At 43.6% G+C, this 25,926-nt stretch overlaps 1 protein-coding gene across 1 annotated transcript; it reads left to right on the top strand.

Moving 5' to 3' along the window:
• The first annotated feature begins 8 nt into the window (after nt 1–8).
• Nucleotides 9–24,706, top strand: LOC110529181 (PR domain zinc finger protein 1-like). The gene is made up of 7 exons (XM_036984743.1): nt 9–209; nt 3,870–4,148; nt 15,986–16,105; nt 18,077–18,329; nt 20,781–21,814; nt 23,061–23,189; nt 23,626–24,706. The coding sequence occupies exons 1-7, from the start codon at nt 30–32 to the stop codon at nt 23,938–23,940; spliced, it is 2,310 nt and encodes a 769-aa protein (XP_036840638.1). The 5' UTR covers nt 9–29; the 3' UTR covers nt 23,941–24,706.
• Nucleotides 24,707–25,926: the final 1,220 nt, after the last annotated feature.

The raw sequence follows: 25,926 nt of genomic DNA, 5'->3' as shown, positions 1-25,926 counted from the left end.
ACTGTCACTCAGTCTCAACAGGTACACGCATGATACAGACTTCACCAGACAGAGAGAGAAAGAGAAAAGGAAAGAGAGCAAGAGAGAGACAAGGAGATAGGGTGAGAGAGAGTGAGAGAGAGAGAGGGAGGGAGGGAAGTAGAGGGAGCAGACACTGGAGGAGGACACAGATAACCTGTCCTATGTGTGGGTCCTCTCAAGGCTTCACAGTAAGTATTCATTCACCATTACCACCCTCTTCTTTGTTACCAGGTCTGTGTGTGTGTGTGTGTGTATAAATTAGGGTTTCAGTCACAAAGTTGTTTTCACACACAGCACAGATTTCACTTTGCTCGTCTCATTCAAAAGGTCTTATTTTGTTTAATTTGGTGTGACAGTCTTACAAGGATACATAGATTGTGATATTGGAGTTGTAGGCTTTCATGAAGTTTCTGAAAGCCTGTGTTTTTAGTCACTCACGACACAGATTTCACATTATTCCTCTAAAGTTCATGTGGCAATGTTTTCTCATGAGGCCACAGCTGTGTGGCTTTGAATCATCATGCATCGATTTCAGAGTTTATTTTCTGCTATGTCAGTTTCATGGTTTCATGGTTTCACAGTGTATTTTCTGCTTTGTCAGTTTCATAGTTTCATGGTTTCAGAGTGAGCTGTCACTGTCCGTTGTGACAGTCATTCCACTCGGCGGTGGTGCGTACCATACACACATTGTGAAATGTCATCTATCAACGTTGGCCGATCAGTGTACAGTTCTAGAGAAGATGTAATTATTTGTGTTCTAATTCATTATTGCTTATTGCTATTATAAACTGGTTACCAACATACTTAGAACAGTAAAAATAAATGTTTTGATATACAACGGCTGTCAGCCAATTATCCTTCAAGGCTCGAACCACCCAATTTATAATATGATATCACTGGTGATTTAAAGTGAAGATAAGAAACGTTGGGAAACTTCAACTTTATCTTCCCTCGACTGGGATAAAGAGACAAACTGGTACTCTGTAGCTCAGCTCGTATAGCATAGCGTTTACAACGTCAGGGTAGTGGGTTTGGTTCCCAGGACAACCCTTTTGGAAAATGTATGCACAAATGATTGTAAGTCCCTTTGGATGAAAGCGTCTGATTAATGGCACATAGAACCACCAGCTTCTGATTGTATTCCACCCAAACGTCTGCGTTTACCTGCAAAGGCACTATATGGATCTAGGATTTTAACTCTGGAGCTAAGATTAGGATTTTAACTCGATCTAGGATTAGCATTTTTCAGACTAACTCCATCCAATCTTTCTGTGTTAATGGCTTTGTCCAGTCTTAATGAAAATCTTTTCACACTACTGAGTGGAGTCGGGCCAAGCTGTACTCCACTGGTTTGGTCCTGCATCCATCATAGGTGCCGGAACCGGCCTGGAAAGGACCATCTGAAAAGAAAATGTCTAGGTCAGAACACCTCAGGCACACGCACAGACGGATGGACGGACGGACAGACAGAGGGAGAGAGGGAGAGAGAGAGACACAGACAGACAGACAGACAGACCAGTTGAGTCCAGGGAGAGAGAGAGACACAGACAGACAGACAGACAGACAGACAGACAGACAGACAGACAGACAGACAGACAGACAGACAGACAGACAGACAGACAGACAGACAGACAGACAGACAGACAGACAGACAGACAGACAGACAGACAGACAGACAGACAGAGGGAGGGAGACACAGACAGACAGACAGACAGACAGACAGACGGACGGACGGATGGATGGACAGACGGACAGACAGAGGGAGAGAGAGAGACACAGACAGACAGACAGACAGACAGACAGACAGAGGGAGGGAGGGAGGGAGGGAGGGAGGGAGGGAGGGAGGGAGGGAGGGAGGGAGGGAGGGAGGGAGGGAGGGAGACACAGACAGACAGACAGACAGACGGACGGACAGACGGACGGACTGACGGACAGAAAGACAGACAGACGGACGGACGGATAGACAGACATACAGACAGACAGACAGACAGACAGACAGACAACTGAGCCAGGTCCCAGTCAGTATAGAGAGGAAGTCTGGGCTGATTCACTTGTAATACTGGTTTCCTCCTTGTGAAAGTGGTGGCTGACACTCCTTATTTGACGTGCACAGGAACCTCTTCCTGAAACCTGGGGTCCTGTTTTGGACGCTTACAGGATGTTTGGAACAGGGGGCAGCAATGGTGGGGTGGATGGATGGTGGAGTGGTGGAGGGATGGACGCTACCCTTTGAAGTTTGTTTGTCCGCTAGTGTTCGGTGGGACACTTAGTTAGGGTACCCCCCCTTTGACTGGTCGACAGCCCTCGTATCCCGCTGTTATCTCCTTCCTCTCTGTCTCACACCTCGGCCTCCTTACTTCCACATTCAGCTCTATTCAAGACAGAGGAGAGCTTCCTCCTTCAGCACACTTTATCAGCTGTTTGTTTTCCACAATGGTTTTCCACTGCTTAGGACAGCAGGAGAGAGAGAGATATATATATAGGAGAGAGATATATAGGAGAGAGAGATATATAGAAGAGAGAGATATATAGGAGAGAGAGATATATAGGAGAGAGAGATATATAGGAGAGAGAGATATATAGGAGAGAGAGATATATAGGAGAGAGAGATATATAGGAGAGAGAGATATATAGGAGAGAGAGATATATAGGAGAGAGAGATATATAGGAGAGAGAGATATATAGGAGAGAGAGATATATAGAAGAGAGAGATATATAGGAGAGAGAGATATATAGGAGAGAGAGATATAGGAGAGAGAGATATATAGGAGAGAGAGATATATAGGAGAGAGAGATATATAGGAGAGAGAGATATATAGGAGAGAGAGATATATAGAAGAGAGAGATATATAGGAGAGAGAGATATATAGGAGAGAGAGATATATAGGAGAGATAGATATATAGAAGAGAGAGATATATAGGAGAGAGAGATATATAGGAGAGAGATATATATAGGAGAGAGAGATATATAGAAGAGAGAGATATATAGGAGAGAGAGATTTATAGGAGAGAGAGATTTATAGGAGAGAGAGATATATAGAAGAGAGAGATATATAGGAGAGAGAGATATATAGGAGAGAAAGATATATAGGAGAGAGAGATATATAGGAGAGAGAGATATATAGGAGAGAGAGATATATAGAAGAGAGAGATATATAGGAGAGAGAGATATATAGGAGAGAGAGATATATAGGAGCGAGAGAAAAAAACAAGGAGAAGATAGAGGAACAGAAGAACAGAAGAACAGGAGAACAGGTGCACAGGAGAACAGGAGAACAGGTGCACAGGGGAATAGGACAACAGGAGAACAGGAGAACAGGTGAACAGATGAACAGGGGAACAGGAGAACAGAGGAACAGAGGAACAGGAGAACAGGTGAACAGGGGAACAGATGAACAGGAGAACAGTAGAACAGGGGAACAGAGGAACAGGAGAACAGGAGAACAAGAGAAAAGGTGAACAGGGGAACAGGAGAACAGAGGAACAGAGGAACAGGAGAACAGAGGAACAGGAGAACAGGTGAACAGGGGAACAGGAGAGCAGAGGAACAGAGGAACAGGAGAACAGAGGAACAGAGGAACAGAGGAACAGGAGAACAGAGGAACAGGAGAACAGGTGAACAGGAGAGCAGAGGAACAGAGGAACAGGAGAACAGAGGAACAGGAGAACAGAGGAACAGAGGAACAGGAGAACAGAGGAACAAAAATAAATAAGGTAGAACTTGGAGAGATAAAAGAAAGTGAAAACAGGAAGTCCATGACTTCCCTGATTACTTGGGCTATTGCACATTAGAATGATCTTATGTTATCATTATCCCATTCTTATCCTTCTTCTTCCATCTCTTCTAGGCCTCCTCCCAGCACAGCACAGTTATGTTAACCTCAGATAGCTCCCCTTCACCTCACACCACAGTGGTCACCACCCCAACCATGTCGGACTCAGACCCTCAGGACCCAGACATGACCCACTGGAGTGAAGCTGAGTTCCAGGAGAGGTGCACCTACATTGTGAAGGACCACACGTTGGATGAGGAACCGGAGAACCACCCAGAGAACCAGGACAAGACCAAGGCTGAGAGGTCTCTACCCAGAAACCTGGTCCTGAAACGCTGCCTTGACTCTGCAGAGGTATCCTGAACACCACACCTTCCTGTATATGGGGGATGTATTTTAAAAGTGAGAGTTGAGAGTGAGAGAGTGTTGGCATTTGCATGCAGGTGTGTGAGGGTTTGTGCTTTCGTGTGTGTGTGTCATCGAGTGAATGGCCATGCATGATGTTTCTTTGTGGGGGCCTTCTAGTGTGTGTGTGTGTGTGTGTGTGTGTGTGTGTGTGTGTGTGTGTGTGTGTGTGTGTGTGTGTGTGTATATACAACTGTGTACTATATGTTCTGTGAAAAGTCCACTCCCATCCCTCCATCCTTCCTCAGGGGAGGAAATGCTTGACACACCGTTTTCTAATTCCAGTTGTTCCTCTGTGTCTCTTCCTCGCTGCAAACATCTTAAGGAACATACAAAGACAATAGACAATGAGCGCATCCCAAATGGCACCATATTCCCTATGGGTCCTGTTCAAAAGTAGTGCACTATAAAGGGAATAGAGTGCCACTTGGGACGCAGTTTCTGTCTTCACAGCCACAGCCTTAGGTCACTATGATTAGTTGTTACTTTACATTCCCGGTTCCCATTGTCCCCTACCTTACCATTAAACCGTAAACACGGAGACACTGAGACCCACCTCCTGTATCTATGCCCCACGGATCGGTCCGAGGAAAAGTGGATCTGCTAGCTTGATCAACATGAAAGATAGAACGTGGATGTGCGGTTTGATGTTTAAGGGGCAAATTCTTGTACTTGTACTTAAGTAGAATTATCACACAGTCATGCAATGATGTCAATGGGAGACAAAGTAAATTGTTTAACTTTAAGCAGAAGTTAGGATTCCTCCCTTTACTGAACAGGAGACTGAATGAGGCCATTATTTGAATTCTTTCCAAATGGATCCTTCCTAACACCCTTCCTTGAAGTGATCCCAGATTTGAGGTGATTGGATAGGTGAAAGTGAGGGGTTCCACTGAATTGATGTCATCTGTCCAAATCAGTGATAGCATCAAGGGAGGTAGAATGCATTTTCAGAGTATTCAAACATGACCCAAATTAAAGTGTGTCTAATCTAATGGCAGGGGCAGCGTTTGTCAATGTGAATATACCATATACTAACACTTTGACTTAGTTCAAGTCAGGGTCTTTTCCCTGTTTGTGAGGTGTGTGCTCGTTCAGTCAGTCAGTGCATTGGCGTCGGTATGGGGATTACTCCATGCTCGTGATGCTGCCTGCTGCATTACGTTTCACAAACAGACAGTGTAATCCACAGGAGGCTGGTGAGGGGAGGATGGCTCATAATAATAGTTGTAATAAAGTGAATAGAGTGGTATCAAACATATGGTTTCCATGGGTTTGAAGTTGTTGGCCATTCCATTCACTTCGTTCCAGCCATTACTATGAGCCCTTCCTCCCCAATTAAGGTGCCACCAGCCACCTGTGGTGTAATCCCTAGAATGAGGGAAAAGTGGTAACTCTCTGTAAAATCAGAGGAGTGTGAGTCCAGGTGTGTTCAGGTAAATACCAGCATCCCCATCACCCTCTAATGATGTCTATCTGGAGTCTGGACTATGCTAAAGACTAGGGGGAATTACAGGTGTAGTCTGGGGTGGTATGGGACTATGACAGTCCATCCACAATTCAGCCAGCAAGGAAAATAATAGACTGACATTAAACTGAAAAATAGTATATAGACAATATAACTCTTATATATTGTGTGTGTGTGTGTGTGTTTGGTTTTACTATCCTTGTGGGGACCAGAAGTCCTCACAAGGACAGTAAAACAAGGACAATTCTGACAAGTGGGGACATTTTGAGAGTCCCCACAAGGAAAAGCCTATTTTAGGCTTCGGGGTTAGGTTTTAAAAAATTATAATCTATACTGTATTTATACAGTACCCCTTGATTTATTCCACATTGTTTGTGTGTTACAGCCCTAATCAATCTACACACAATATCCCATCATGACAAAGTGAAAACATATTTTTTGTGTTACAGCCCTAATCAATCTACACACAATATTCCATCATGACAAAGTGAAAACGTGTTTTGTGTGTTACAGCCCTAATCAATCTACTCACAATATCCCATCATGACAAAGTGAAAACGTGTTTTCAGAAATGTTAGCAAATGTGTTGATAATGAAATACATAAATGTCGAATTTACATTTGTAATTTTTATTAGGATCCCCATTAGCTAACGTCGTAACACCAATTAACAAGACATTACAAACAACCACAAATCAAGACTTCACAAACATTCAACAAGTAGACAATACAGACAATGAAATACCTGACAGGAAACTCAGTTGATGCTTTCTATTTCCTGTCCAGACATATGGTCTATGACATTAGATGTTCTTTTATTTTTTTATTTTTTGAGAAATGAAGAGCTAATCTGGTAGCCCTGTTTAGAGCAATGAAGAGCTAATCTGCCAGCCCTGTTTAGAGCAATGAAGAGCTAATCTGCCGGCCCTGTTTAGAGCAATGAAGAGATAATCTGGCAGCCTTGTTTAGAGCAATGAAGAGCTAATCTGGCAGCCCTGTTTAGAGCAATGAAGAGCTAATCTGCCAGCCCTGTTTAGAGCAATGAAGAGCTAATCTGCCAGCCCTGTTTTGAGCAATGTAGAGCTAATCTGCCAGCCCTGTTTAGAGCAATGAAGAGCTAATCTGCCAGCCCTGTTTAGAGCAATGAAGAGCTAATCTGCCAGCCCTGTTTAGAGCAATGAAGAGCTAATCTGCCAGCCCCGTTTTGAGCAATGAAGAGCTAATCTGGCAGCCCTGTTTTGAGAAATGAAGAGCTAATCTGGCAGCCCTGTTTAGAGCAATAAAGAGCTAATCTGGCAGCCCTGTTTTGAGCAACGAAGAGCTAATCTGGCAGCCCTGTTTAGAGCAATGAAGAGCTAATCTGGCAGTCCTGTTTAGAGCAATGAAGAGCTAATCTGCCAGCCCTGTTTAGAGCAATGAAGAGCTAACCTGCCAGCCCTGTTTTGAGCAATGAAGAGCTAATCTGCCAACCCTCTTTTGAGAAATGAAGAGCTAATCTGGCAGCCCTGTTTTGAGCAATGAAGAGCTAATCTGGCAGCCATGTTTTGAGAAATGAAGAGCTAATCTGGCAGCCCTGTTTAGAGCAATGAAGAACTAATCTGGCAGCCCTGTTTTGAGCAATGAAGAGCTAATCTGGCAGCCCTGTTTAGAGAAATGAAGAGCTAATCTGGCAGCCCTGTTTAGAGCAATGAAGAGCTAATCTGGCAGCCCTGTTTTGAGAAATGAAGAGCTAATCTGGCAGCCCTGTTTAGAGCAATGAAGAGCTAATCTGGCAGCCCTGTTTTGAGCAACGAAGAGCTAATCTGGCAGCCCTGTTTAGAGCAATGAAGAGCTAATCTGGCAGTCCTGTTTAGAGCAATGAAGAGCTAATCTACCAGCCCTGTTTAGAGCAAAGAAGAGCTAATCTACCAGCCCTGTTTTGAGCCATTTGGAGCTTTTTTATATATATTTCTTTGCTGCACATGACCATATAACTGGACAGTACTCTAAGTGTGATAGGACCAGGGATTGGCCATATAACCGGACAGTACTCTAAGTGTGATAGGACCAGGGATTGACCATATAACTGGACATTACTCTAAGTGTGATAGGACCAGGGATTGACCAAATAACTGGACAGTACTCTAAGTGTGATAGGACCAGGGATTGACCATATAACTGGACAGTACTCTAAGTGTGAAAGGACCAGGGATTGACCATATAACTGGACAGTACTCTAAGTGTGAAAGGACCAGGGATTGACCATATAACTGGACATTACTCTAAGTGTGAAAGGACCAGGGACAAAAATCACCTGATTCAGGTGCCACATTACTCCCTTTGGCAGTGATTACAGCTGTGAGTCTTTCTGGGTAAATCTCTAAGAGGGTTCAACACCTGGATTGTGCAACATTTTCCCATCATTATTTGCTCAAATCTTCAAGCTCTGCCAAATTGGTTGTTGATCATTGCTAGACAACCATTTTCAGGTCTTGCCATAGATTTTCAGGTAGATTTAATTCAAAACTGTAGCTCAGTGTCTTCTTGGTTTATTAGATTTTTTTTTAAATGTGATTTATTTCACCTTTATTTCACCAGGTAGGCTAGTTGAGAACAGGTTATCATTTACAACTGCGACCTGGCCAAGATAAAGCGTAGCAATTCGACACATACAACAACACAGAGTTACACATGGAATAAACAAAACACAGTCAATAATACAGCAGAACAAAATAAAACAAGAAGTCTATATATAGTGAATGAAAATGAGGTAAGATAAGGGAGTTAAGGCAATAAATAAGCCATGGTGGTGAAGTAATTACAATATAGCAATTAAACACTGGAATGGTAGATGTGCAGAAGATGAATGTGCAAGTAGAGATACTGGGGTGCAAAGGAGCAAGATAAATAAATAAATACTGTATGGGATGAGGTAGGTAGATACAGTGCCTTGCGAAAGTATTCGGCCCCCTTGAACTTTGCGACCTTTTGCCACATTTCAGGCTTCAAACATAAAGATATAAAACTGTATTTTTTTGTGAAGAATCAACAACAAGTGGGACACAATCATGAAGTGGAACGACATTTATTGGATATTTCAAACTTTTTTAACAAATCAAAAACTGAAAAATTGGGCGTGCAAAATTATTTAGCCCCTTTACTTTCAGTGCAGCAAACTCTCTCCAGAAGTTCAGTGAGGATCTCTGAATGATCCAATGTTGACCTAAATGACTAATGATGATAAATACAATCCACCTGTGTGTAATCAAGTCTCCGTATAAATGCACCTGCACTGTGATAGTCTCAGAGGTCCGTCAAAAGCGCAGAGAGCATCATGAAGAACAAGGAACACACCAGGCAGGTCCGAGATACTGTTGTGAAGAAGTTTAAAGCCGGATTTGGATACAAAAAGATTTCCCAAGCTTTAAACATCCCAAGGAGTACTGTGCAAGCGATAATATTGAAATGGAAGGAGTATCAGACCACTGCAAATCTACCAAGACCTGGCCGTCCCTCTAAACATTCAGCTCATACAAGGAGAAGACTGATCAGAGATGCAGCCAAGAGGCCCATGATCACTCTGGATGAACTGCAGAGATCTACAGCTGAGGTGGGAGACTCTGTCCATAGGACAACAATCAGTCGTATATTGCACAAATCTGGCCTTTATGGAAGAGTGGCAAGAAGAAAGCCATTTCTTAAAGACATCCATAAAAAGTGTTGTTTAAAGTTTGCCACAGGCCACCTGGGAGACACACCAAACATGTGGAAGAAGGTGCTCTGGTCAGATGAAACCAAAATTGAACTTTTTGACAACAATGCAAAATGTTATGTTTGGCATAAAAGCAACACAGCTCATCACCCTGAACACACCATCACCACTGTCAAACATGGTGGTGGCAGCATCATGGTCTGGGCCTGCTTTTCTTCAGCAGGGACAGGGAAGATTGTTAAAATTGATGGGAAGATGGATGGAGCCAAATACAGGACCATTCTGGAAGAAAACCTGATGGAGTCTGCAAAAGACCTGAGACTGGGACGGAGATTTGTCTTCCAACAAGACAATGATCCAAAACATAAAGCAAAATCTACAATGGAATGGTTCAAAAATAAACATATCCAGGTGTTAGAATGGCCAAGTCAAAGTCCAGACCTGAATCCAATCGAGAATCTGTGGAAAGAACTGAAAACTGCTGTTCACAAATGCTCTCCATCCAACCTCACTGAGCTCGAGCTGTTTTGCAAGGAGGAATGGGAAAAAATGTCAGTCTCTCGATGTGCAAAACTGATAGAGACAAACCCCAAGCGACTTACAGCTGTAATCGCAGCAAAAGGTGGCGCTACAAAGTATTAACTTAAGGGGGCTGAATAATTTTGCACGCCCAATTTTTCAGTTTTTGATTTGTTAAAAAAGTTTGAAATATCCAATAAATGTCGTTCCACTTCATGATTGTGTCCCACTTGTTGTTGATTCTTCACAAAAAAATACAGTTTTATATCTTTATGTTTGAAGCCTGAAATATGGCAAAAGGTCGCAAAGTTCAAGGGGGCCGAATACTTTCGCAAGGCACTGTAGATGGGCTGTTTACAGATGGGCTATGTACAGGTGCAGTGATCTGTGAGCTGCTCTGACAGCTGGTGCTTAAAGCTAGTGAGGGAGATATTAGTCTCCAGCTTCAGAGATTTTTGCAGTTTGTTCCAGTCATTGGCAGCAGAGAACTGGAAGGAAATGCGACCAAAGGAGGAATTGGCTTTGGGGGTGACCAGTGAGATATACCTGCTGGAGCGGTTGCTACGAGTGGGTGCTGCTATGGTGACCAGTGAGCTGAGATAAGGCGGGGCTTTACCTAGCAGAGACTTGTAGATGACCTGTAGCCTGTGGGTTTGATGACGAGTATGAAGCGAGGGCCAGCCAACGAGAGCGTACAGGTCGCAATGGTGGGTAGTGTATGGGGCTTTGGTGACAAAACAGATGGCACTGTGAAAGACTGCATCCAGTTTGTTGAGTAGAGTGTTGGAGGCTATTATATAGATGACATCACCGAAGTTGTGGATCGGTAGGATGGTCAGTTTTACGAGGGTATGTTTGGCAGCATGAGTGAAGGATGCTTTGTTGCGATATAGGAAGCCAATTCTAGATTTAATTTTGGATTGGAGATGCTTAATGTGAGTCTGGAAGGAGAGTTTACAGTCTAACCAGACACCTAGGTATTTGTAGTTGTCCACGTATTCTAAGTCAGAGCCGTCCAGAGTAGTGATGCTGGACGGGCGAGCAGGTGCGGGCAGGGATCGGTTGAATAGCATGCATTTAGTTTTCCCTGCGTTTAAGAGCAGTTGGAGGCCATGGAAGGAGAGTTGTATGGCATTGAAGCTCGTCTGGAGGTTAGTTAACACAGTGTCCAAAGAGGGGCCAGAAGTATACAGAATGGTGTCGTCTACGTAGAGGTGTACCAGAGAATCACCAGCAGCAAGAGCAACATCATTGATGTATACAGAGAAGAGAGTCGGCCCGAGGATTGAACCCTGTGGCACCCCCATAGAGACTGCCAGAGCTCCGGACAACAGGCCCTCCGATTTGACACACTGAACTCTATTAGAGAAGTAGTTGGTAAACCAGGTGAGGCAATCATTTGAGAAACCAAGGCTGTCGAGTCTGCCAATAAGAATGTGGTGATTGACAGAGTCGAAAGCCTTGGCCAGGTCGATGAATACGGCTGCACAGTAATGTCTCTTATCGATGGCGGTTATGATGTCGTTTAGGACCTTGAGCGTGGCTGAGGGACACCCATGACCAGCTCTGAAACCAGATTGCATAGTGGAGAAGGTACGGTGGGATTCGAAATGGTCGGTAATCTGTTTGGTAACTTGGCTTTCGACGACCTTAGAAAGACAGGGTAGGTTAGCTATAGGTAAGCAACTCTAGTGTAGATTTGGCCTTGTGTTTTAGGTTATTGCCCTGCTGAAAGGTGAATTCATCTTCCAGGGTCTAGTGGAAAGCAGACTGAACCAGGTTTTCTTTTAGGATTTTGCTTGTGCTTAGCTTCATTTTGCTTCTTTTTATCCTGAAAAACCTCCCAGTCTTAACGATTACAAGCATACCCATAACATGATGCAGCCATCACTATGCTTGAAAATATGGAGAGTGGTACAGTATGCAGTAATGTGTTGTATTGGATTTGCCCCAAACACAACTTTGTATTCAGGACAAAAGTTAATTGCTTTGCCACATTTTTTGCAGTATTACTTTAGTGCCTTGTTGCAAACAGGATGCATGTTTTTGAATACTTGTATTCATGTACAGGCTTCCTTCTTTTCACTCTGTCAATTAGGTTAGTGTTGTGGAGTAACTACAATGTTGTTGATCCATGATCAGTTTTCTCCTATCACAGCCATTACACTCTGTAACTGTTTTAATGTCACCATTTGCCAATTGGTGAAATCCTTGAGGACGCCTGTATCGTTGTAGTGACTGGGTGTATTGATACACCATCCTAAGTTTAATTAATAACTTCACCAGGCTCAAAGGGATATTCAATGTGAAGGTTTTCCCAATTCTGAGGTCATGAGTGCTCTGGAGCAAGTTTCATAAAAGATCTCTCTGTACTTTGCTCAGTTCACCTCTCCTTCAATCCTGTCTAGTCCTCCAGTCCCTGCCGCTGAAAAACATCCCCACAGGATGATGCTGCCACCACCATGCATCACTGTAGAGATGGTGCCAGGTTTCTTCCAGACGTGGCACTTGGCATACAGGCCAAATAGTTCAATCTTGGTTTCATCAGACTGGAGAATCTTGTTTCTTATGGTCTGAGAAATCTTTAGGTGCCTTTTGACAAACTCCAAGCAAACTGTCAATGTGCCTTTTACTGAGGAGTGGCTTCCCTCTGGCCACTCCACCATGAAGGCATGATTGGTGGAGTTTCGCAGAGATGGTTGTGTTTCTGGAAGGTTCTCCCATCTCCACAGAGGAACTCTGGAGCTCTGTCAGAGTGACCATCAGGTTTTTGGTCACCTCCCAGACCAAGGACCTTCTCCCCCGATGGTTCAGTTTGGCCAGGTGGCCAGCTCTAGGAAGAGTCTTGGTGGTTCCAAACTTCTTCCATTTAAGAATTATTGAGGCCACTGTGTTCTTGGGGACCTTCAATGCTGCAGAAAAGTTTTGGTACCCTTCCCCAGGCCTGTGCTTCGACACAATCCTGTCTTGGAGCTCTACGGACAATTCCTTCGACCACATGGCTTGGTTTTTGCTCTGACATGCACTGTCAACTGTGGAACTTTATATATACAGAAGTGTGCCTTTTCCAAATCATGTCCACTCAGTCGACTTTACCACAGGTGAACTCTAATCAAGTTGTAGAAACATCTCAAGGATGATCACCTGAGCTCAATTTTGAGTCTAAATTCTAATGTAAATAAGGTACATTTGCAAACATTTCTAAAAACCTGTTTTCTCTTCATCATTAAGGGGTATTGTGTGTAGATTGATGAGGGAAAAACAATATTTAATCCATTTTAGAATAAGACGGTAACGTAACAAAATGTGGAAAAAGTGAAGGGGTCTGAATACTTTCTGAATGGACTGTATTATACAGCATACATATAGCCCTGTATCTATCTTCAAAGGTGACAGTATGAGTCAGCAATTACCATGACTATAGGTCCTCTAGGGTTTAGTGCCGTTGGTTTCCCGATATGATAGGGGTGTGTCCAACAACACCCTATCCCTTCATCCCCGCCCCGGAGGCTAGAGACAGAGGGGGTAAGTTTCACAAGTAACACCTTCAAGAGCGAGAACAAGAGTTGTGTTCTGATTAACTCATTAAATATTTACGGTGTGAAAGAGGACAGCTTTCCTTTTCACACTCTCAAAGTGAATGCCAGTTGTCATTGAGAAACACTTTTCATAAAAGATTCCTCTGACCTGTGTTTTTCTACTGGCTTGGCTTGTTCTGAAATGGTGGGAACGTCTTCACACTTCACACAGTTTGGATGAGATGATTGAATTACGTGTACAGTGCATTTGGAAAGTATTCAGATCCCTTCCCTTTTTACATTTTGTTACGTTACAGGGCTATTCTAAAATGGATTAAATGACTTGTTCCCCCCATCAATCTATACACAATAGCATAATGACAAAGCAAAAAAAAAAATTATAAAAAAAAAAAGAAATCACATTTAATAAAAAAAAAAAACTGAAATACCTTTATTTACATAAGTATTAAAACCCTTTGCTATGAGACTCAGGTGCATCCTGTTTCCATTGATCATCCATGAGATGTTTCTACATCTTGACTGGAGTCCACCTGTTGTAAATCCGATTGAGTGGACCTGATTTGAAAAGGTACAAACTAAGAGCCTGATGGTTACTCTGACAGAGCTCCAGAGTTCCTCTGAGGAGATGGGCGAACCTTTCAGAAGGACAACCATCTCTGCAGCACACCACCAATCAGGCCTTTATGGTAGAATGGCCTGACGGAAGCCACTCCTCAGTTAAAGGCACATGACAACCCACTTGAAGTTTGCCAAAAGGCACCTAAAGGACTTTCAGACCATGAGAAACAAGATTCTCTAGTCTGATAAAACCAAAATGGAACTATTTGGCCTGAATGCCAAGTGTCACGTTTGGAAGAATCATGGCGGTCGCAGCATCATCCTGTGGGGATGTTTTTCAGCGGCAGGGACTGGGAGGCTAGTCAGTATCGAGGCAAAGATGAACGGAGCAATGTACAGAGAGATCCTTGATGAAAACCTGGTCCAGAGCACTCAGTACATCAGACTGGGGTGAAGGTACACCCCTCCAACAGGACAATGACCCTAAGCAAACAGCCAAGACAATGCAGGAGTGACTTAGGGACAAATCTCTGAATGTCCTTGAGTGGCCCAGCCAGATCCCGGATTTGAACCAGAATTAACATCTCTGAAGAAATCTGAAAATAGCTGTGCAGCGACGCTCTCCATCCAACCTGACAGAGCTGGAGAGGATCTGCAAAGAAGAATGGGAGAAACTCCCCAAATACCGGTGTGCCAAGATTGTAGCGTCATACCCAAGAAGACTCGAGGCTGCAATCACTGCCAAAGGTACTTCAACAAAGTACTGAGTAAAGGGTCTGAATACTTACGTAAATGTGATATTTCAGTTTTTTATTTTTCTGAAAACCTGTTTTTGCTTTGTCATTGTGGGGTATTGTGTGTAGATTGATTAAGGGGACTACATTATTGCATCCATTGTAGAATAAGGCTGTAACGTAGTAAATGTCTTAAAGTAATGGAATGTCATTTCTCTTTGCTTATTTGAGCTGTTCTTGCCATAAAATGGACTTGTTCTTTAACCAAATAGAGCTATTTTCTGTATACCACCCCTACCTTGTCACAACACAACTGATTGGCTCAAACATATTAAGAAGGAAAGAAATTCCACAAATGTTAACAAGGCACACCTGTTAATTGAAATGAATTCCAGGTGACTACCTCATGAAGCTGGTTGAGAGAATGCCAAGAGTGTGCAAAGCTGTCATCAAGGCAAAGGGTGGCTACTTTGAAGAATCTCAAATATGAAATATAGTCAGGAAGTTAATGCTTGGTCGCAAATGGGTCTTCCAAATGGACAATGACCCCAAGCATACTTCGAAAGTTGTGGCAAAATGGCTTAAGGACAACAAATTCAAGGTATTGAAGTGGCCATCACAAAGCCCTGACCTCAATCCTATAGAACATTTATGGGCAGAACTGAAAAAAGTGTGTGTGAACAAGGAGGCCTACAAACCTGACTCAGTTACACCAGCTTTGTCAGGAGGAATGGGCCAAAATTCACCCAACTTATTGTGGGAAGCTTGTGGAAGGCTACCCAAAACAGTTGACCCAAGTTAAACAATTTAAAGGAAATGCTACCAAATACTAATTGGGAACACACTGGGAATGTGATGAAAGAAATAAAATCTGAAATAAATTATTCTCTACTATTAATCTGACATCTTAAAATAAAGTCGTGTTCTTAACTGACCTAAGACAGGGAATTTTTACTAGGATTAAATGTCAGGAATTGTGAAACTGAGTTTAAATGTATTTGGCTAAGGTGTATGTAAACTTCCAACTTCAACTGTATATACATTTGTGTGTTATTGTTGGTTTAGTCTGTATGAAACATTTACAATAACATGTTTGAAAGAAAGGAAACAGTTTCCTGGTGTGTGGCTAGTTAGCTGGAACTACCATATATCTGACATGACAGTCAAAGGTTGTATCCAAGAGAATCTTACTCTAAGTTTTCTCAATGGGCATTCGCTTTGTCATCTTATCTTCTGAATGGTCCATTGTTTGATGATGTTATTTCCTGTGTGGTACAGGTGCTTGGGGTGACCAGTCGGGAACTCATTCCGAAGGGGACGCGGTTCGGCCCTCTGGTTGGCCAGAGCTACACCAATGACACGGTGCCCAAAGATGCTAACAGGAATTACTTCTGGAGGGTAAATGAGGGGCATTGTGGGAACTCATTTTGGTCATATCCTGTTCAATTCTAAAAGGGGGGGGGGGGGGGGCAACAATTGGCACTTGTGGTCTCACATCCTGTGTAATATCTGTTTGTGCGTGTTTTTATGCCAGCCGCGTGTCATTTTTTAAATTTCCTGCAAAGACTGTGTATGATAATGTGTGTTTGCTCATTGGTGAGAAGGCAGCATGAGGTCACACACACAGCTGTTTAGTTTCACTGACACCGTGGTTCTCCTCTCTCTGCTCCTCTCTCCGCTACTTTCGGCAGTGCCATGGTCTCACTGCCGGGAAACACATACTGTAGCACACACACAAACACACTGACTAAGCAAGGAAGTGGCTTAGGGTCTGCGAGCCACGACTTCCACTTGCAAATAACACAGCTAACGGGCGTAGGCCTGCAAACAGCATAGTCATGATGACAGACCTACAGATACAGTCCCTACACAACATCTAAACAACGGGGCCACAACACAGACATGAGATCAACATAGATGACCTAGACACTAAAGTCATGAGTCAATCTGCAAATAACACGGCTTCCAGACAAAGAGCAGCAGACAAAGTGATGTAAAGAGTTTAGCAGAGAAAGTGATGTAAAGAGTTTAGCAGAGAAAGTGATGTAAAGAGCTTAGCAGAGAAAGTGATGTAAAGAGCTTAGCAGAGAAAGTGATGTAAAGAGCTTAGCAGAGAAAGTGATGTAAAGAGCTTAGCAGAGAAAGTGATGTAAAGAGCTTAGCAGAGAAAGTGATGTAAAGAGTTTAGCAGAGAAAGTGATGTAAAGAGTTTAGCAGAGAAAGTGATGTAAAGAGCTTAGCAGACAAAGTGATGTAAAGAGCTTAGCAGACAAAGTGATGTAAAGAGTTTAGCAGAGAAAGTGATGTAAAGAGCTTAGCAGAGAAAGTGATGTAAAGAGTTTAGCAGAGAAAGTGATGTAAAGAGCTTAGCAGACAAAGTGATGTAAAGAGTTTAGCAGAGAAAGTGATGTAAAGAGTTTAGCAGAGAAAGTGATGTAAAGAGCTTAGCAGACAAAGTGATGTAAAGAGCTTAGCAGAGAAAGTGATGTAAAGAGTTTAGCAGAGAAAGTGATGTAAAGAGCTTAGCAGAGAAAGTGATGTAAAGAGTTTAGCAGAGAAAGTGATGTAAAGAGCTTAGCAGAGAAAGTGATGTAAAGAGCTTAGCAGAGAAAGTGATGTAAAGAGCTTAGCAGAGAAAGTGATGTAAAGAGCTTAGCAGAGAAAGAGGGAACGGGTGATAGAGCAGAAAAGCAGAGAGAAAGATCCAACTGAATGTAGTCTGAGAGGGAAAATTGTAAGAAAACACTGTAATCGGTCGTTGTGTAAATTCGACCGACTGTTTTGCTCTCCAGGAATGTGTAGTCATTTAGGTGCGCTGTATGGGAACATAGGTCTGATTGAAGTAAGTGTGGTATAACTTTGCACAGTCGATTGTGAGCGGACTCGAGTAGAGTCATCATACTGTCATTCCAGTCGATGATCAATGTCAAAAACAAAACCCACAGAATAAGCCCACCCCCACCCAAAACCCACAGAATAAGCCCACCACCACCCAAAACCCACAGAATAAGCCCACCCCCACCCAAAACCCGCAGAATAAGCCCACCCCCACCCAAAACCCACAGAATAAGCCCACCACCACCCAAAACCCACAATAAAATACTGTAAATGTGTTTTGCAGTATTCATTACGGTGCATTATGGGAAAATGTTGTGGGCTCTCTAACCTTATAATTGATATTGGGGACATATGAGCGTGGCAGCCATGTCTTTTAATTTTTTTTTGTAATGGATGATTGATATCTTAGATTTCAGCGCTGGGGGAGAAGGTTGTGTAAATGTCATGTCTCTTTCTCTCTCTCTCTCTCTATATATATATATATATATATATATATATATATATATATTCCCTCTCTTTCTCTCTGTCCAGGTGTTTTCAGAGGGTCGGTTACATCACATCCTGGATGGCTTGGACGAGGAGAAGAGTAACTGGATGCGCTACGTCAACCCAGCCCGTTGTCACGGAGACCAGAATCTGGCGGCGTGCCAGACTGGCATGGCCATCTACTTCTACACGGTGAGAGCCGTACCACCGGGCCAGGAGCTGCTTGTGTGGTACTGCCCGGAGTTAGCCAACCGCCTCAACTACACACCCCCAGGAGAGCTCGCCACAGAGAGAATTGGTACGTTTTGTAATGCAGAGGTCTGAAACTTGTGGCACAGGAGCTATCTCCAGCACGCAAACTGCTGTTTTGTGGCCCCCTCGACTAACATCAGATTCATATTGGAATCAAGCCTGCTACTAATGCACTTAATACATTTTACTGCTAGGCCAGGCTAACAGATCCAATCCCATTTCATCCAATCCAATAAGGCATGGGACAATGTGGAATCTCTGATACTTGTATTCACTGTGGTGAGTGGAGGAGAGAGAAAATCAATTTGATCAATGAGTGTTCAGAACAACGGAGCAATTCCTAGAGTTTCCCAGAGCTTTGGGTGGAAGTGGGTGGATAGTCAAAGCCGAAAGCGCTGTCAAAGGTCCAGCCGCCTGACACAATCTTTGTGTGGGTGTTTAACCAGTAATAAAAGTCACACCCACAGGCCTTTGTAATGGAGGGAGACAAAGAAAGGAGAGAAGATCTTGCTCCATGTGTCACCAAGAGAGGTTTTGTCTCTACGTAAGGCGAGACCAATTTCAGGTCTCAAAGCAAGGTTTCAGTTTCCTTATTTCCAATGCACACATACACATACATACTCTCTCTTTCCCTCTCACACACACACACACACACAAACAAGGCTTCTGTGTGTGAGTGTGTGAGTGTGTGAGTGTGTGTTGGGTGTGAGTGAGAGAGAGAGTGTGTCTGTGTTGGGTGTGTGTGTGAGAGAGAGAGTGTCTGTGTGTGTGTGCGTGTGTTGGGTGTGTGTGTGTGTGTGTTGGATGGGTGTGTGTTGTGTTGTGATGTCTGTCTGTCTGTCTGTCTGTCTGTCTAACTGTCTGTCTGTCTTGGACAGAGTGTATGGGGCCTTTTTAAAGAAGTAGCTCTGATTTAACTAAGAGTTACTGTATATAACACTGCATTCAACTAAGAGTTACTGTATATAATGCTCTGATTTCAACTAAGAGTTACTGTATATAACACTGATTTCAACTAAGAGTTACTGTATATAACACTGCATTCAACTAAGAGTTACTGTATATAATGCTCTGATTTCAACTAAGAGTTACTGTATATAACACTGATTTCAACTAAGAGTTACTGTATATAACACTGATTTCAACTAAGAGTTACTGTATATAATGCTCTGATTTCAACTAAGAGTTACTGTATATAACACTGATTTCAACTAAGAGTTACTGTATATAACACTGCATTCAACTAAGAGTTACTGTATATAATGCTCTGATTTCAACTAAGAGTTACTGTATATAACACTGATTTCAACTAAGAGTTACTGTATATAACACTGATTTCAACTAAGAGTTACTGTATATAATGCTCTGATTTCAACTAAGAGTTACTGTATATAACACTGATTTCAACTAAGAGTTACTGTATATAACACTGATTTCAACTAAGAGTTACTGTATATAACACTGAATTCAACTAAGAGTTACTGTATATAATGCTCTGATTTCAACTAAGAGTTACTGTATATAATGCTCTGATTTCAACTAAGAGTTACTGTATATAATGCTCTGATTTCAACTAAGAGTTACTGTATATAACACTGAATTCAACCAAGAGTTACTGTATATAACGCTCTGATTTCAACTAAGAGTTACTGTATATAATGTTCTGATTTCATTTAACTGATATCAAAAATAATCCAGAATCAAGACTCCATTTGACTAGGTTGGGATGTGACTGTGTAAAGCCCCTTCACCAGCCAACACACACAGCTCTGCTAGCTGGAACTTGTCTCCTATAACCACTCTCTCCCTCCCTCAGCCTAATCTGGGCCCTGATCAGCCGACTAATGTTTCACCTTCAGTATCAGCTTCCATAGAGCGCCCGGACAAGTCTGTTAGTGAGAAGCAGATGATCTTAACAGCTGACTGACATAGGTCTGAGATCTGAGACGAGTTCATAAAAAGTAGAAAACAACTGGTTGAACTGGAGTTATTTCCTATTTTAGAGTGGAGTGAGAGGCTGAGAACTAGAGAAGTGATGTCATAGATAGGGGCACAGTGGAGAAGGACATGGTCTCACACTGAAGGTATGTGTGTCAGGTGGTGTATCTGTGGCGATGGGTTCCACTGTAAAAAGGTAGTGACACTGACTCATAAACAATGGCGTCTACTGTAAAAAGAGAGTGACACCGACTCAAACAATGGGCTCTACTGTAAAAAGAAAGTGTCACAGACTCATAAACAATGGGCTCTACTGTAAAATATAAAGTGTCACAGACTCATAAACAATTGATTCTACTCTAAAACGGGAGTGACACTGACTCATAAACAATGGGTTCTACTGTAAAAAGAGAGAGACTGCAACTTGCGATTGTGTCATGTGCATCCCATGTGTAGTACAGTTGACTAAACTCATCAAGCTGCAAATTATAGTTTCAAGGGACTTTCGTGCAGCAACATTTTACCCTAAGTATGTGTGTGTGTCTTTTTTGTCCCACAGAGCACAACCAGGTTTGCGGGAAGAGGGGGTACAGCATGTCCGAAATCCTGAGGAAGGAGCCCACCAAGCCCCATTCCACTTGCCCCCTACTCCCCGAATCTACACTGTCCCCAACCTGCAGCCCTGTCCTACCCCTCAGCCCCCGTTTGGTCTACCCAAGTTACCCATCTATCCTATACTGTTCCCCCCCCATCCCCAAAAGAACCCTGGACAGCAGCCCTGTCACCCCCCACATGTACTTTCCTGTCAATCCTACCCCGGGTGTCTCCATCACACCCAAACATTACCCAGAGTCCTCAGTGCCAGGCCAGATGTACCTCAGTCAACGGTGCAGTCCCTACCTCATACCTCACTATCCACTTGGCCTTAACAGCATACGACCTCACACATACCCCCTGTGCAGTGACAGACTAGCTCCACATATACCACTTCCACCTCACATGCTGCCCTTTGAGGGGTACCCGCACTTCCTGCACCCATCAGCCAATGGACACAAAGAGCTCCCGGTTTCACTGACCACTACACACAAAGACCTCTCACTAACCAATGGCAGCAGAGATATGCCCTTTGCACTGACAAAAAAATACGTAATTTGTTTGACGACCAGTGGGCGCAAACATCTTGGTGACCTTATGCCCTCACCAAAACAATACCTCAAAAACCTCACTGTGACACCAACAGACAACATCATGGACTCTAAACACGCCCCAGCCAGCAGCACCTTCGATAACCAGCCTCTACCAGCCACGTCCAGGGCCTCATCCATGGCCTCATCCCGTCTCGCACCCAGGGGAGGCTCACCGCCGGCAGGCCTGGCTGCCTCCTCTGACGACCTCCCCTCCAAACCCACATCCGCCCTGCTGAGTTCCAGCCACAGTGCAGAGGAAGGGGCAGGAGACCTGCGGAAGGCCAGACATGGTAGACGGGTCATCGGGTACAAGACCCTGTCCTACCCCCTCACCCGGAAGAACGGGAAGATCCGGTACGAGTGCAACGTCTGCAGCAAGATCTTCGGGCAGCTGTCCAACCTCAAGGTCAGTCAGTCCTCCGTTAAATAACTGTCTAACCTCAAGGTCAGTCAGTCCCCCGTTAAATAACTGTCCAACCTCAAGGTCAGTCAGTCCTCCGTTAAATAACTGTCCAACCTCAAGGTCAGTCAGTCCCCCGTTAAATAACTGTCCAACCTCAAGGTCAGTCAGTCCCCCGTTAAATAACTGTCTAACCTCAAGGTCAGTCAGTCCTCCGTTAAATAACTGTCTAACCTCAAGGTCAGTCAGTCCCCCGTTAAATAACTGTCCAACCTCAAGGTCAGTCAGTCCCCCGTTAAATAACTGTCTAACCTCAAGGTCAGTCAGTCCCCCGTTAAATAACTGTCCAACCTCAAGGTCAGTCAGTCCTCCGTTAAATAACTGTCTAACCTCAAGGTCAGTCAGTCCTCCGTTAAATAACTGTCCAACCTCAAGGTCAGTCAGTCCCCCGTTAAATAACTGTCCAACCTCAAGGTCAGTCAGTCCCCCGTTAAATAACTGTCCAACCTCAAGGTCAGTCAGTCCTCCGTTAAATAACTGTCCAACCTCAAGGTCAGTCAGTCCCCCGTTAAATAACTGTCCAACCTCAAGGTCAGTCAGTCCTCCGTTAAATAACTGTCCAACCTCAAGGTCAGTCAGTCCTCCGTTAAATAACTGTCTAACCTCAAGGTCAGTCAGTCCCCCGTTAAATAACTGTCCAACCTCAAGGTCAGTCAGTTCCTCGTTAAATAACTGTCCAACCTCAAGGTCAGTCAGTCCCCCGTTAAATAACTGTCCAACCTCAAGGTCAGTCAGTCCCCCGTTAAATAACTGTCCAACCTCAAGGTCAGTCAGTCCCCCGTTAAATAACTGTCCAACCTCAAGGTCAGTCAGTCCCCCGTTAAATAACTGTCCAACCTCAAGGTCAGTCAGTCCCCCGTTAAATAACTGTCCAACCTCAAGGTCAGTCAGTCCCCTATTAAATAGCCAATATCGAATACAAGTACATTATGTCTAGATGATAGTTTATGTTGATAGGACATCATGATTTAAATAGATTTGTTAATATAATAGTTTGTGGTCATACGCACATCCTTAAAAAGCTAAGGTGCGGGGGCAATTAAGTATGCATGAAAATAACAGAAAGGCCCGCACACTTTTCATGAAATAGATTTGTCTCATCCTGTTTTTTGTCTTTCCACTTCTTTTATGTTATTTTTAATTCTATCGTTCTATGTTTCTTCCTCCTTGCTATTCGGTTGCCTTTCTCCAGGTTCACCTGCGTGTCCACAGTGGAGAGCGGCCCTTTAGGTGTCAGACCTGCACTAAAGACTTCACCCAGCTGGCCCACCTCCAGAAACACTTCCTGGTTCACACTGGGGAGAAGCCACATGAGTGCCAGGTACAGAAGGCTGAGATCTGATTATCTGCTTATCTAGAATATCTCTGTGCCTGTCTGTCTGTTTATCTGGAATATCTATGTATCTATCGGTCTGTGTCTGTCTGTCTGTCTATCTGTGTGTCTGTTTATCTAGAATATCTGTCTGTCTTTCTGCCTGTTTCTGTCTGTCCTACAGTGTCACTATGCCATACCCCCCAAAACGCCCATGAGACTACAAATCTGTCTGTCTCTACAGTGTCTGTCTTTCTGCCTGTCTGTCTCTGTCTGTCACACATTGTCACTATGCCATACCCCCCAAAATGCCCATGAGACTACAAAACATTGCTTAATCAAGTCTCTTTTCCAACATTAGCAAGCATGAAATCTTTGCCTTTACGTCAACGAACATTTTAACCTCTCTCATTGCTTTGTGCTCCATCTTTTTCCCTCACTCCAGGTGTGCCGCAAGCGCTTCAGTAGCACCAGCAACCTGAAGACCCACCTGCGTCTCCACTCAGGCGAGAGGCCCTACCAGTACAAGCTGTGCAGCGGCCCGATTCACCCCAACATGTTCACCTTAAGCTCCACAAGCGCCTGCACACTGTCGAGCGCCCACACCGGTGCCCACTCTGTCCACGCTCCTAACTCCACCACTGCCTCCTCCAGGTGCACCTCCAGGGCTTCTGCCCCGCTGGCTCCACCCTCTCAGGCTCCGCCCTCTCAGCTGAAGAGCTTCACTGCATCAACACCGAGATGGAACAGTTCGACCTGAGAAAGGCGGCAGAACGCTGAAAGAAGATGGTGATGGAGACCGGAGAAATGGAACACCTACATCAGAGTCTTACTGCAAGAGATGAGAACCTCCAGCCACCAAGTGAGCGCTGATAACAATGTGTTGTTCCTGGAGCTTGGTTTCTACGAAGCAGCAGCAGCAGCAGCAGCAAGGTAGTCCTTGGGCCTTAGAGGCTGCAGCATCGCAGCCTCCCTCTGCATGCTGGCCGTATCAAACCGGAGTCGGTCATATGATATAACAAACCACTAATACCCTTTCACACTACTGAGCCTAGACATCCCAAGCCCAGCTGTACTTCACTGGCCTGATTGATTATTCATCCACATTATTTCCTGGAAACATATACTGGAAAGGACAATGTGAAAAAGAAATACCCGGCAAAGTACAGCTTGGTCGAAAGTTATAGTGTGGAAAGGGTACAAGAGACAACGTACCTATAATCCATCATGCTGACAGTGGCTGATAGTGACCTTGACTGTTGGAAGCAAGGCTTTGTCTCCATGACAGGGGTCTTTCCTCTCAAGGCTATGGGAAGAAGTGGGACAACCATGAGAACCTTACTGTGAGAGCATAAAAACATGAGACTTGTATTGTACCTATTAAATCCTCAGCCTTATTATTCAGTTAAGCAGCTTATTGTAACCTGAGGAAGCCAGAAAGACAGGGAGATTTGTGATCAAATGTTTTTAACAGGGTTCTATTTACTACCATCTGCTTTTGTACTACTTGACGATGTGGAGTAATAACAGAAATGAGACAATTCATGTCTTACTTTAAATTTGTATGTGTTTATTCACTTTTTCTGTGTGTGAGTTGATTCACTGAATTGATTTAATGAGTTGATTTAATGTGCCAAATGTCAAAGGAAGTTGTTATCTTGATGAATTCTCCTTCCTACTGCAGTCGCCCACATTGTGTTTCAAAGCTCTGGTAATGAATGACAAGTCGCTGATACATACTCACATGTACGGTAGCTCTCTCTCTCGCTCTCTCTCACACATACACACACACACACACACACACACACACACACACACACACACACACACACACACACACACACACACACACACACACACACACACACTTCAGAAAATCTGCTTTTCAAATCAAAACTAATTATTACCGATGTGTGATCAGAATCAGATGTTGGTCAGGATTCAGAGTTTGAAATGAGATAAGCGTGTGTGTGTGTGTGTGTTTGTGTTAAGTGCGTCCGTCCATGTATTCTCTCTCAAATGTATCACTTCCAGTTGCCAGCAGCAGTTGAACTCATACATACGGGAAACTGTTCACACATGAGATGTTCCTCACTTTCGATCACATACACAACCACCCACAACCACCCACTCTCTATGTCCCACACACTACTATTGAGACCAATGTGCTGACTCCCCAGAGATGTGGATGATGAAACTGAAACACATGCGTAAATGATTCATTTAGTTTCCTGCAACAATCCAGTAAATTGTTATACAGGGTATCGATTTAGACCACAACTTATTCAAAGTTCTGTCCCCACCATTTCCCCTTTCACTCAAGGATACATTATCACACTCTCACACACACACACACACACACACACACACACACACACACACACACACACACACACACACACACACACACACACACACACACACACACACACACACACACACACACACACACACACACACACACACACACACACACACACACACACACACACACACACACACACACACACACACACACAGTCCCCAACTGGCAGCTTCATTAAACAGTACCCACAAGACACCATGCTCCAGATAGTCAACTAGTCAAAAGAAGGGCCTTTTTTATTGCTTCTTTAATCAAAACAACAGTTTTCAGCTGACATAATTGAAAAGGGGTTTTCTAATGATCAATGAGCCTTTTAAAGTGATAAACTTGGATTAGCTAACACAACATGCCATTGGAACACAGGAGTGATGATTGCTGATA

The sequence above is a fragment of the Oncorhynchus mykiss genome, chromosome 8 (genome assembly GCF_013265735.2).
Source record: "Oncorhynchus mykiss isolate Arlee chromosome 8, USDA_OmykA_1.1, whole genome shotgun sequence".
NCBI lineage: Eukaryota > Metazoa > Chordata > Actinopteri > Salmoniformes > Salmonidae > Oncorhynchus > Oncorhynchus mykiss.
The sequence above is the reverse complement of the archived record's forward strand: the minus strand, read 5'-3'. Positions and strand labels throughout refer to the sequence as shown.